Source organism: Pyrgilauda ruficollis, unplaced genomic scaffold (assembly GCF_017590135.1).
Source record: "Pyrgilauda ruficollis isolate IOZ18807 unplaced genomic scaffold, ASM1759013v1 scaffold106, whole genome shotgun sequence".
Classification (NCBI taxonomy): domain Eukaryota; kingdom Metazoa; phylum Chordata; class Aves; order Passeriformes; family Passeridae; genus Pyrgilauda; species Pyrgilauda ruficollis.
In genome coordinates, this window is record NW_024508766.1 from 1,729,693 (window position 1) to 1,742,658 (window position 12,966).

Here is a 12,966-nt window from a genome sequence, read left to right on the forward strand (position 1 = left end):
CAGATGACAAACCCTGGTTTTATAAAATACTAGTTCAAACACTTTACCCACTGGTAAACAAGGACGGAAAAACCAAGCAACTTTCCCTCCTGGTTTCATACTCCCATCTTCCTGAAGATACTGCTTTCTTAGCTTCCATCTCTTCCTCCACCCTGCTCCTTCCGACTAACTACCCACTGAACTCCTGCACAGCTGTAAACACAACGGGACCAGAGGCAAGCAGCACACAGAGAACACGTTTCTCCGGCGGCCTCAAAACATGCCACCACTATACCAGCACCGGCCTCCTCGGCCGCAAGGCAAAAGCGAGGGAAAACGGGCAGATCCCGGGGCCGCCAGAACACGAGCCACCCCTCGTCAGGGCCAGGCAAGCTGCCCGCACACTTCTGCCCCGGGCCCCGCTTCCCCGGCACCCAGGGGGGCCCTGGAGTGCGGAGCCCGGCGGGACCCGCCGCGGCGGCGGCCGACACGTCGGCAGGGCCGCCCCGCGCCACCGCCCACCCACGGCGGCCGGGCCCGCCGCACCTCGCTCCGCCCGTCCTTCGGGCGGAGGAGCGGGGCAGCTCGGCCCCCCCTCCGGCCGTACCTGCGGCCCCGGCCCCGCCCGGCGGAGGCCGCGCGGCGAACGGGCCGTACCGGCCTCCCCCGCTATGACACTGCAGAGCGCGGCCCGCCCGCCCGGGCCTCTCCTTCCTTCCGCCGCCGGGCCCCGGGCCCCGCTCCCGGCGGCGCCATGATGATGATCGGCCCCGAAGGCCGCCGGGCCGGGCCGGGCCCCACCGCCGCCACCGGGAGCGGCCTGGGCGCCCCGCGCCGCTCACCTTCATGTCGGGACATCCTAGTCCAGAGACGGCGGCCCAGGCCCGTCCCGGGGCTCCCGCGGGCAGCTCGGGCGCCGCTGCGGCCTCGCCCCCCGCCGCCGCCCCGGTGCGAGAGGAGAGGGGCCGGGGCTGGGCCGGGAAGGGGGCGAAAACACAAGAGGCGGCGAGGAGCCGGCCTCCCTCCTCCTCCTTCTCCTCCTCCTCCTGCCTCCTCGCTCGCCCTGCGGGGGGCGGATCCGGCGGCAACGGCTTCCCGGGCGCCGTGACACGGTGACTCCGGGCCCCGCCGGCCGCTGGCGCCGCCTCCCGCGCCGCCCCGCCCCTGCCGCACCAGCGACGGCGGCGGCCGTGCTGGAGCCTTCCCGGCCCCTGCCCCTTCCCCTTCCTCCTCCCGCCCCGGCCGCGCTACTGGAGGAAGAGGAAGCTCCCCGGCAGGGCGGTGGCCCTCCCGCGCGGGCTGCCGGGCCAGGGCGGGCCCGCCCGGGGCAAAGAAGCGGTCGAGCTAACGGAACCCAGCCCCGGCCTGACGCGAAGGACACGCATTAATCAGCTTTTTTTTTATGTAAAAGGAGCGGAGAAAGAGCGGCAGAGAACAGCATGCCCTGAGCCGGCGTTCCGTCACTGATCGCGTTACTCATTCTACCAGATTTGGGGACCCGCGACTCCAGGCACAGGGCTGGAGTCTTTCCTTCATGGGTTGTTTTTTTGTTGTTGTTATGGTTTTTGAGGGGTTTTTTTTTTGTTTGTTTGTTTGCTGGTTTTGTTTTTTTTATTCCGGGTTCCGCCTTTGTCAGGCCTGCAGGGGACTGCCAGAAGCGTCCTTCAGTTGAACTCCAGGTCTGTAAAGAGGATGCCCACGGTGTGCCGTGTGTTGGCCCACTGAGAATCACAGAATAGCTTGACTTGGAAGGGACTCACAAGGATTGTGAAGTCATACTCCTGGCCCTGCATAGGACCAGCCCCGTAAATGACCACCATGTGCCTGAGAGCGTTTTCCAATGCTTCTTGAACTCTCTCGGACTTGATGTTGTGATCACTTCCCCGGAGAGCCCGTTCCAGTATCCAACCACCCTCTGGGTTAAGAACTTCTTTTTAATGTCCAGCCTAACCCTCCCCTGACAAAACTTCATGCTGTGCCTTCTGCTCTTGTCACTCTTGTCAGTATCTGCTCCTCCTCTTCCCCTTACGAGGAAGTTGTAGACTGCAATGAGGTCTCCCCTCAGTCTCGTCCAGGCTGAGCAGATAAAGGGACCTCAGCTACTTCTCATATGGCTTCCCCTCAACGCCCTGTATTCCAGACAAGTGTCTTGGTCTGTCCACACCACAAGGATTTTTCATCCTGTTGGCTTCCTGCCACTTCGTGGAAGCAGGCCTGTCTTGAAACAAGTGAAAGACCTGCAACAGGGCTGTGTTCCTTCCCTGGTTCAGATGCACAGGGCACGTATTTAATGCATTTTGTTTTTGCCTTTCTTACTGTGATTTCCTGGCCTTTCCCCAGATTCCATCCATGATAATAGCACCATTTTTTTGCCTTCTCCCACCTGCTTTTGTTTTCTCTTAAGTTTTCCATTTACTGTGCTCATGGCATTTCTTCATCTTTTCCCTTTGCCAATCCAACACCTCTGTCTTCTCCACTGTCTTACACCACAGCTCCCATATGTCTGCCTCAGCCCCACAATTCTTAAGCATTTATGTTGGTGAAATATCTTCTCAGTCTGTTTCAAAGGTCATGAGGGTCCACACCAGTGCAGCTTAAGTATCAAGGTGCTTGGAAAGGCAGGAGTGAACCAGAAGGTGTTGAAAGGAGGAAGTGCCAGCCTCATTCCTGGCACCACCTCACTCACATTGCAGTTACTCCCATGCCAGTTGCATTATACAGCCTCTGCTTGACGCCTTACATGCATGTGCACTCTTTGTTCCTGGTACAAAGGTGCTCCTGGTTTCTGAGCACCTGGTTCATTTTCAGCTTTCCTTTAGCTACATGTAGTTTCATAAACAGTGCCTACTGAGAAGATAGCTTGGATCTAAAAGTCTGAAATTCCAGTGGGTTGTGGGCATTTTCAGTGGCAGCAAGCGATACCTGTGAATTTGATAAGCTATAGGGTAAAATGGAGATCATTTTGAGGACCATTTTGATGGGAGCCAATGACTTCACTGCTTATGAAAACAGGTGGACAGTCAATGGCCATGCAAAAGGGTTGCAAGAAATACACCACAGATTACAAGAACCTGAAGAGCAGCTTGCAGCTGTCATAATACTCACTACCAAGCTATGAAAGCATGTCTCGGGAGTGTTTGTCACCAGTCTAGTTCTGGTGACAAAGCTGTACCTACCCTGCCAGCATTTCACAGCAACAGTGCACAGACTGGAGCAGTGAGTAAGATGTATTATTCTACTTTATTTTGTCACTGACAATTTTAAATGCAAATGGCAATTGTTTCACCCAGATGCAAATTACAGACCACCAGTTGCTCCCTTTCAATCCCTAGAAGAGCAAGCCAGTTTGCAAACTAGTAACTCCGCTGGCTAGAGACAGTTCATTTCTGTGAGAGACTGTGGCTCCTCCTGAAGATAACTTTCCTCTCTCTGAGCACTACAATGCTGTGTTGGCTGTGCTAGGTGACCTCCTAGAGGAGCTTCTCCCCATGCATCTGATAAAATACAGACTGCATGCTGTCGCCCTGATTTTTTAAGATTTTCTAAGCCTTCTGATGTTTGCATTCTTGTAGCAAACTTTCTCACACACTTTCTGTAAACAACTTATTGTTTTGCATTCTTTTATGGAGGAGGAGAAACTTGATGGACTGTTGGTTTGTCCAGTGTCATTGGAGAGGTGGCACTTTCACCCTCCAATTCACTGTCACCTTTGGAAATCATAAATGTTGGAGTCAGAAAATAAACTTCCCTTTTTTCCTGCCTTGAGACCAGCAGCGTGTCTGCGAGGTGTTGTCTCATGTCCTATAGTGACACCATGCCAGGTATTTCCGTGGGACCTGGAAGATTCTGTGCTTAATCTCGGAAGTCCTTGATCTAATCATCTTGTTTCTCCACACTTCAGTTAAAAATCAGTTCAATAAGCTTTCCTCTATTAAGTGTTTCTCAGGTGGATATCCCTGGAGTGCACACGGTGCCTCTTCTGTGGCGTATTCTCCATCTTTGTAGACTTGAAGTCCAAAATTAAGACTGTAATCCTGTTATTATTTCCTGTTTTCTTGCCTTAAGGCCTGTATCTGTACCCAAAGACACAGTATAGATAAAAGCCTTGGTGCTTTTGGAATTATGTTAGAATATGCTTGCACATGCAGCATTATATGCAGCACCTGCATTATATCCTTCAGTGGGAATTTTGCTGATTGTCTCTTCTGCAAATATAGCAAATACTGCAAATGTAAGATGACTAGGCTCTCAGTGATTAAGATGTGGCAACTCTGTCTGTATGTGCAAAGAGGTACATAACAGAATTTGAATGTCCTTTACAAGGTCATGGCCACCAGTAGAAAATATTATTTTCTTAGAATGACTGTGATAATTAATAACCTATACTGTCCTGCTGTGAACAACACTGTTTCTCAAACCCATATTTGTTATTCCACAGGCAGAATGAGAAAAAATATTTTAGTTAGGTTTATAAAGTTTTGGTGTGGATGAATCTTTCTGCCTCTAAGGAAGGAGCCTGCTATAATTTGGTTTCTTGCTCTTTCTCATACACCAGAAGAATTCATAGGTGATAGTTCCTTTGAAGCCAAGAGGAAAAAAATTCAACATTAGTATCTTCCCGGTGGATAAAAGCAAGCTGAGAAATAAAAATTTTCTTACCCAAAATCATTCAAGGTCAGAGCTAGACAAGGGATTAGAGACCCAGTTCTCACAGCTAATTAGGCCATTGGATAAGCCACAGTGGTAAACGGAAAAATTGATGAATTTTACCAACATATAATAATACTATGATAAAATTTGTGTCTGAAAGTCATAAAATCCTGTGAAATAGGGGAAGAAATGGTTGTGTGGCCTCATGCAGTTCCTTTCTCTGCCATTGTAAAAAGGGGGGTCTGGAACAGACAGGAGAAGTTTGACCACTGAACAGTGGTCACTGAACTTTGAATTGAACAGTAACATTCTAGAGCAGAACTCCTGAGTGTTAAAACTGTTACATTAGGAGACACTTAATTGCCACTAATGTCCTCAGAATTATTCCCTCTTTTGTAAACTTCTGAAAGCCTGCTGAGACTGTGTTTTTGACTCGTTTCAGTGCTATTTCTAACAGGCTTCATCCATTTGAGGAACGCTTTACTTTGCTTGAACGTATCATTACCAAGGCTGGGCAACCCACTGTGTGCCACAGTAGCTCCTTGCAGGTTTTGTGGTTCAGGCTCACACTGGGAACTAAAACACTAGAGAGGTACAAAACTTACATATATTGGTTGCTTGCTCATCAATGGACACATATGGAACTGTGATACATACATACTTAAAGATCAAACTTGTACACTGGTACATGTCAGGGGCTTCCACTACACTTTATTTTCTGCTGTTTTTCTGCCTCCTTTTTCTCAGTAGTGGTTTAACTTGGTACAGAGTTGCTTACTGGCTGTGTTCAGCATATGTAAATAAAGCTTTTAAGAGAAATACAGTCTTGCTGCTTTCTTATTTATGAGGAAAGCCCCAAATAACTTAACTCCTTCTTACTTTCTGTTTTACTTTCTCTGCCAAGAATGCCTGTTTTGCCATGATAATGGTCCAGAAAACACAAGGACCTTGGGATTCCTAGGGTTGGATTCTAGATAGGAAATGGTATTTCTACAAAAATAGTTGTTATGAACTAAATTCTTTCATGTTCCCAGGCCTGCTTATGGTGTCTCACAATCCACCTTTAAGTGTCCAAAGCACTGGAACTGCACAACTGGAATGGTAGGAATCAGGAACATCAGACAGCTTTGCTTAGTGAGTCCCATTTGGAGATTTTGCAATGGAATACAAGCATCTCACTGGACAAGAGTGGGCTTGAATTTCTAGCAGATTTTTTTCCCTCACATGGAAACTGTACTTGGCCTTAGAGCTATACTGTGCTAAGCACAACTAAATATACTATAAAATGCTCATTTTCAGTTTAAACTTTATTAAAGGTATATCAAAGAAAAGGCAAAAAATCGTCATGGCATGAGTGGTATCCCCATATGCACCTGCACATACTCTGCCACTGAAATCACTGCCACTCTCAAGCCCTCTGTAACAGATTTTGCATGATCCCAGAATCCTTTTTTGAGTTGGACAGGTGGCATTAAGGGGTTAAGCTGATGGGTACTTGTACACAGCAAGACATAATGTGTGCAAGAACCACATAGAATTCTAATATACTGCTGCTCTTTTCCTTCTATCAGCAGGTGTATATGGACTTCAGCAAAATGAGGAATTGCCTTGTTTATCTCTTCCATTTTGGAGTCTGCTTTCAGAGTTTGCCCCAGATTGGTCCTTCACTACCGAGCTTTCATCTTTGCAGTCAGTTTTTGATGCTGGTTAAGATTCCAGATGTTGATATAAAGATTAAAGTGCCCCAGCTAACTCCTTCTCTTTGACTTTTCTGACCAAACCTTTATGATGAATTTGGGCCAAAACAATCACTGAAAATTCAACTAGGAAATAGAAATGGCTTTAAAAAATTCTCCAGATTCCAGCTGTAGAAGAGGACAAAGAAAAAATGAATTTATCCTTTCTTGAGATTACTTTTGCTGTTCCTTTGAAGGTTAGTGCTGAACAAAACAATAATCGTCTACTTGATAACCACAAATGTTGCTATTTTGACTCTGTTCATGTGAATGAATGAGAAACACAGTGTCCCAAGCACTGTTCCCACAAGGAGGAGATATCAGGGATGTATCCTGTGTACTTACAAAGCCTTTTTTCTGGGAACAGGAGGAAGCAATTAAAAAATTATCTGCTCATCACCATAAAAACTCCTCTGCTGCCCAGATGTGTTTTTTGCACATATTTTTCAGAAGCATGCTGCAGTACTGGTTCAAGCTATGACCTAAATTTTCATTATCCTCTGTTTTTCTTCAGCCCTTTTCTTCCTATCCCCTCCCTCTTTCAAATCAACATCTGCACTTATTCATAAGGAATTCCCTTATTCAAAGGGAATTAAAATCATTGAGTGATTCTCTTTGACCTTTTTGAGTGCAGATCTGTGCCTATTTTTATAAGTACTGGATACTGACATACAGGAGACAAGCTACTCTTTGCAAAACTTGGTGGTTAATCTTTGGATCTGTACACCTCTGTTTCAATACAATTCAAGATTGGTACCTTATGAATAGACTTTGCAACTTGCTGGAATCATATGATGTGTGAGATGCCATGATAAGGTGATACAATGCCAGTTTCCAAAACTGGCCTCAGACTTGAGGAGGCCTTCATGGCTGGCTCCTTTTCCATGAGGAGCCTTGTGAGCAAAGGGGCACTCTAGAACTCACTTCAAAATCTCACTGGCTCCAGGACTATCCAGGTTAAGTGCAGCATGGCAATGCCTGCAGAAGTGTTTGTCTGCACTGCTTGTACCTGCTTTGCAGGCACAGTGTTGAGGAACAGAAAGCAGGTTGAAACTCCCCCAGTGTCAGAGACTACTAGCACTTGTTGGAATAAGGGGCATCTCTGTACTATAAAGTGACAGCTGAAAGCTGGCATTGTGGGATACAAAATCCAGGTTTATGTGGGTTTTGTCTTGGCCATAGCTGCTAAGTAGCAATCCTGCAGTAAAACAGGTTATATCTCATAATTCTTCTTCTCTCCCTAGAAATTTTAGCCTGCATGGCTCAGACAAGCATGTATCTGACAGTGTATTAGCACTTAAAAAAAGAAATTAGAAACTCAATACAATTAACCTGGAGGGAAAAGACTGCTCTTACTTGAAATGCACAAAATTGCTGTGTGTGCCAGGTGGCTCTGTCTGGTTCTGCAGCAGGTACCTGTACTGAAATGATTTGCTGTAATATTCTTAGCTGTTGTTAGAGATACATGACTAGTGATTTTCACTTGCCCTTTTCCAGTCGTCCCTCATTTTCCCCTTCTTCCTTCAAGAAACTGGAGAAAATTTGAGTTCCAAATGCAACTTATCTATGTCTGGGGCACCACTGAATGACAAACAGGTCTCGTCAGCTTTTGGGGTTTTATCCAGACATGCCCTCTAGCAGTAAACTAGGTCTTGCCTAAGGCATATCTCCTCACATATTTTCCTCTGAATGTCAGAAGCCAAGCAGTTTTCTATTCTCACTTTACAAGTTTTAAATTTTTCATTTAAGGAATAATTTGAAAATTGATAATTTGAAAATGTGTTTCTAAAACCAGGTGTTTCTGGTTTTCAGTTGCCCATGTAAATACTCAACACTCTCTCCCTTTTATTGTAGCCTTCAGCTCAATGGAGGATTTTTGCAGGTTAGACCTCAAACAAATTAGCAAGATGATTGGCAGTACCACTCAACTGATATCAGAATGCTGGAACAGTGCTCAGGAACCCTCCACACCTGCTCTGTAGACACCTGGAAATAGTAATTTGGACTCATTTTACAGCAGCTAAACTGTTAGTGCAGGAGGCAGCCAGCAAAGCCAGTGAGCACCATATGCTATTGTATACAGGGATAGAGTGCTCTCACTGTCATTTAGTTAAACTGGGAGTAAAACTCATATTCATTGTGTGTCTGCAAACTAGAACAGGGGCAGATGTGTGCAAACACCTGGCAAGAAAAGAAGGTTATCTACCTGCCCTCTTCTTATCCTGGTAAGCAGGCTTTGGCAGAAGAGGGAGCACTGAGAATGTACAGCAAGGATACACAGTTAATTTTTTTTTTCCTTTTCCTCCTTCTGAAGCTTATTTGTAGCAGCACAAGCACTTACTCGGCTGGTTTTGGATCTGTTGAAGGGATGACTTGGACAGCAGTGAGGGCACATCAGAAAACCAAAGCAGTAAATAATGAAATAGACCCAACTAAAGCAACACAAACCCAAAAGAATGAGAAGCCCAAACACAACAAGATGTATTCTGCAGTTGTAAGATCACTGCTCATGAGCAGTACTGTGATGGCAGCATTACACCTGTCACCCAGCTGTTTCAGGTGTGGACAGAGGTACCAGAACTAGCATAATGCCTGTGGGAGGGGGTAATGGCAGCATGTCCTGGGAGCTCAGTGCATACACACAGAACAAGCAGCTGCACCTGAGTCACTCTGAGTGCTCAGGCTGGCTTGGCTGAAGTGACACAGGGCATCTCTTCATTCACTTAAAATCTCTGCACTGTGGTGACAGCCCATATGACTCAGTTTTGACAAACCAGTGCATGAGAAGTCTGTCTTTGACCTTCTTTAGGCAAAGTTTTCAGTCCTGCTTACCAGAAAGCAAGGAAACCGCTTTCAGATCTGCAACAGCATACTAGGCTTCCTCAGTTTGGCCCAAGTCCTCCCCTGAGTTCCAAGAAGCAGGAGTAGGTCATCTTGTCCTTCAATCTATATTCCCAGAAACAACCAGCAATGGCCAGCATTTCATTACAGAGGGACCAGAGAAATTTATCATAACAAGGCTAGCTCTAGGGGACCAAAACTTTCCAGCTTGTGAAGGCGTATGGGTGTAGCACTCTGATTGGAGGCATGTCTCCAAAAGATCTAAATGGGCCACAAACCCCAAGTTCTGAGCAGAGTGGTTTAGTCACAGTATTATTTTTAGAACACCAGGACTAAACAGAGGAGTCCAAATCTGTACAAGGTGTCCAGTGTCAGAGGAAACATGATTTCTGTTAACGAGACATTGCTCTCCAATTAACACCAACATGAAGATGACCATTTAGCCCCTCCCAGAATACTTGTGCTTGATGCTTATGTGGAGCTATGTATTGAATTACCAAGCAGCTGCTAGTCCGTGTTTAATTAGCAGTGTGAAAGTAGTGATGCACGGAGGAGGTGGTGACGCCGCTTTTCCTGCGCATCAGCGGCGCCGATGGGCTTGGGGGTGCGTGTCACAGTGTCATCTAGTGGCCGGTGTCCACCTTCTCGGCGGGGCGACGGGATACAGCAACTATTCTAATCCCCCAAGGCTGAAATCCTATGCAGGTTTTCAGCGCTTCTTCAGAGACAGTGATGGTGACGCACCTCGTGGAGCACAGTCCTAGCCCCAAGTGGTTTCATTAAACATATGATGTAGGCATCAAAAGCACCCTGAGGTGGGGTTTTTAGCTAAATTTGGTGAAGTTTCTGGTAGCTCATCATGGCACATACTTAGAGAAACCTAAATAAGTGTGTGCAGCCTCAGTTTTGGGTGTCCTATCTCTCTGTGAAGTCCCTCATCACCATGGCACTGCATGAATTGGCAGCTAGCACTTCGATGAAAGTGTTTCATGTAGAGGGAGTGATTAGAAACCTCCCTGCTTCTTTATTGGAGAATATTGCCACTACAGAAGGTCCAGCTGAACAGCACACTCCTAATCTGCCTCAGCACAACCAGACAGCATCTGATAGAAGCACATTGTGCTAGCAGTGCTAGATTAGGAAGGACTCGTACACTGTTTTATCACCTAAGTTACAAAGACAAAAAGGTGGAAGTCAATAATGGCTTATTAAGACAGGGCTACAAGACTATCAGCTTCTGATGAAAGCAAGCATAGGATATGATTTCACACTTTACTAACGCTCCATACTCCACTGAATGTTCCAGTTACACTGATTTACAAGGGAGAGTTGTATCAGTAGTTTTCCATTTAGGCACAGCTCTTCAATAATAAAATTGTACACAAGAGTCACATCATTACACACAATAATAACAACAGTAAGTTTCTTGTACAGATGAACCTACTGGGACAAACAACTGCAATGTTTGCCCTGATCAGGTAGTCAGTACAAATGCCTAGAGGTTAAAATCATCTCTAATTTCCTATTCCTAAGACCCTTCTCTCTATAGGTCATACATTTTGTCAAGCTCCTTCTTCCACCAGAAACATTTTGTCTCAGATGCATTAAAATTCAAGGTTTGGTGTCAGAACCCAGGACACCCCTCTAGGTGACCTGGATGGCTTGAGCCTGGCAGGGGGCTGACGAGCCCTGGCAGAAGGCCAAAAACACTTGGGAATTCAATCTTAGCCCCTGGGAGAAATTACCAACCTTGTATGAAGAGTCACAGGTCACAAAAGTCTAAGTAGCACAGTGGTAGTAAGCACGGGGTGAAGGGAAAATTTTGGAACCATGTACAGGGGGGTTTGGGATTCTGTACATGGGGGTCAGGAAGTCCAAGATTGAGGAATTTGGGCATGCCCTGTCCTTCTTCTTTCTTCTCCCTGGCATCCATGTTCAGGATGGTGTTGGCACTCACAGACTGGTTTAGAGTAGAAAGTCTCTGTCTAACATAGGTGATAGCTATTGGAAAATAATTGTAAACACAGTAGTTTTTAGTATTAAAGATACTAGTATTTAGTATAAAATATACGTAGTTTTTAGTATAAAAGACAGCACCAGCCCGGGAGGTGTGTGGTGTGCCTCGCACTGACCTGCCAGACAGGCCTGTGGAGGGCAGGAGAAAAAACATCTTAGATAAGCAACAATAAACGACCTTGAGAACCACAAACAAAGAACTCCAACTCTTTCTTCGACCATCGGGCTGGCTCAGGGTCATCCCGACGAGAGGGAACCTGAGAGTTTGGTGGCTTCACTTGCAACCTGGCTGGGCAGCCATCACTTTTCCAGCTCTGACAGCTCAGTATTTTTGTGTATGGTTGACCAGCAGAAAACTGAGGTGCCTTTGCAAGAAAATTTGAAAGTTTTCTTGCAATTCAAGTGACAGTAAATATAAAAATTTGAAAGAAAGAACACTTCTGTTTCGACAGTGACTTTTTTTGATTCCTGTTGTTTAAGCAGAACTTCAGGGTCCAGCACATTTTTTTCTTAGGATTTACATTATTTGTTCGGTTACATGTTTGTTCTACATAAGACAAGGTATTTTTTTCCATTAAAAATATGTATTTGATTATTTCTTGGTAAATGGAGCTCAGAAGCAGTATTATTTTTCCATGTACCACTATGCTTGCATAACCAGTATAAAACCCTATCAACTCTGTTAGAATCTTATTTATTACTTATAATTTTCAAGGATGAGAAGGCCATAGGTTGACCATATCCCCAAAAAGATTTTGTCAGAGGAATCCTCCCTATTCTTGCCACGAGGAAGTCTATAGGGCTAAATCTAAGCTCTTGCCTCAGCCCACAAGTAACTGAGACCACATCCCAAAATACACTGTCCCGGAGGACACTCTTCATCAATCTTACCTTGTGATTACTTATTACTGAAATTTATGCTAGTGTCTATAAAGAACTCTCTGCTTTATTCCAAGTGTCCTCTGAATTTTGTGAAAGATACAGGAAAGTATTAACATCATATGCAGAGGGAAAATTCTGTTTCCTCTTCATTGATGACATTTATTTAAAAGATTGTATTTGACCATTTCATCTTTCTGAGCTTCCCCCAGGTTAACCAATCTCCAAAAGTTTGAAGTCCATGTCTGTATTGAATGTTCATTTGTCACTTCAAAAATGTTTTCTCTACTGCTGAGAAAGCAGCAAAACAACTACAAAATTACATAGCTTTAGTATATCAATTCCACTCCCTGTGAGTTGTTTTGAATTTCAAGATTGCATTGAATTAAAGAATTTCAAGTGTTAAAAAATAATCTCCACTATTGTTTAATCACAGTTAACACCTTTTAATGTTTAGTGTCAAAAAGACTGCACATTATGGAATAAACACCAGCATTTGTTTGTTCCCTCTATGATCGTTTCCAATAAAATATTTCATATCAGACAAACACTCCATAAGAACACAGTTTACAATAACCATTTGCTGAAAACAGGGTAGATGCATTTTTCTGGTGCAGGTATACATCCCCCCCAGGATCCTCAAATAATTTTTCCTGTCTGTGCAGGGAAGAATTCAGGGCTCCATTGAATATATCAGGTGTACTGAAAGTTTCTGGGATAAGAATACTCCCGTGCAAAAGACACTGCAATGCAACAGAATCCAATACTTACACAAGGGGTATTTTACCTCTATCAGCATCTGAAAAAACCAAACTATGCATTTACAAGGACCAAAAGAAACACATTAAAAAAATCAGACAAATGC

At 45.2% G+C, this 12,966-nt stretch overlaps 1 protein-coding gene across 1 annotated transcript in view; it reads right to left on the reverse strand.

The window, feature by feature from the left end:
* Window positions 1-1,364, reverse strand: part of LOC121355537 (E3 ubiquitin-protein ligase KCMF1-like) — a 43,735-nt gene extending 42,371 nt beyond the window's left edge. Inside the window, 2 exon segments of the mRNA XM_041471038.1 lie at window positions 822-1,293; window positions 1,296-1,364. Coding sequence (XP_041326972.1) covers window positions 822-1,293; window positions 1,296-1,364 — 541 coding nt within the window.
* Between the last annotated feature and the right edge of the window lie 11,602 nt (window positions 1,365-12,966).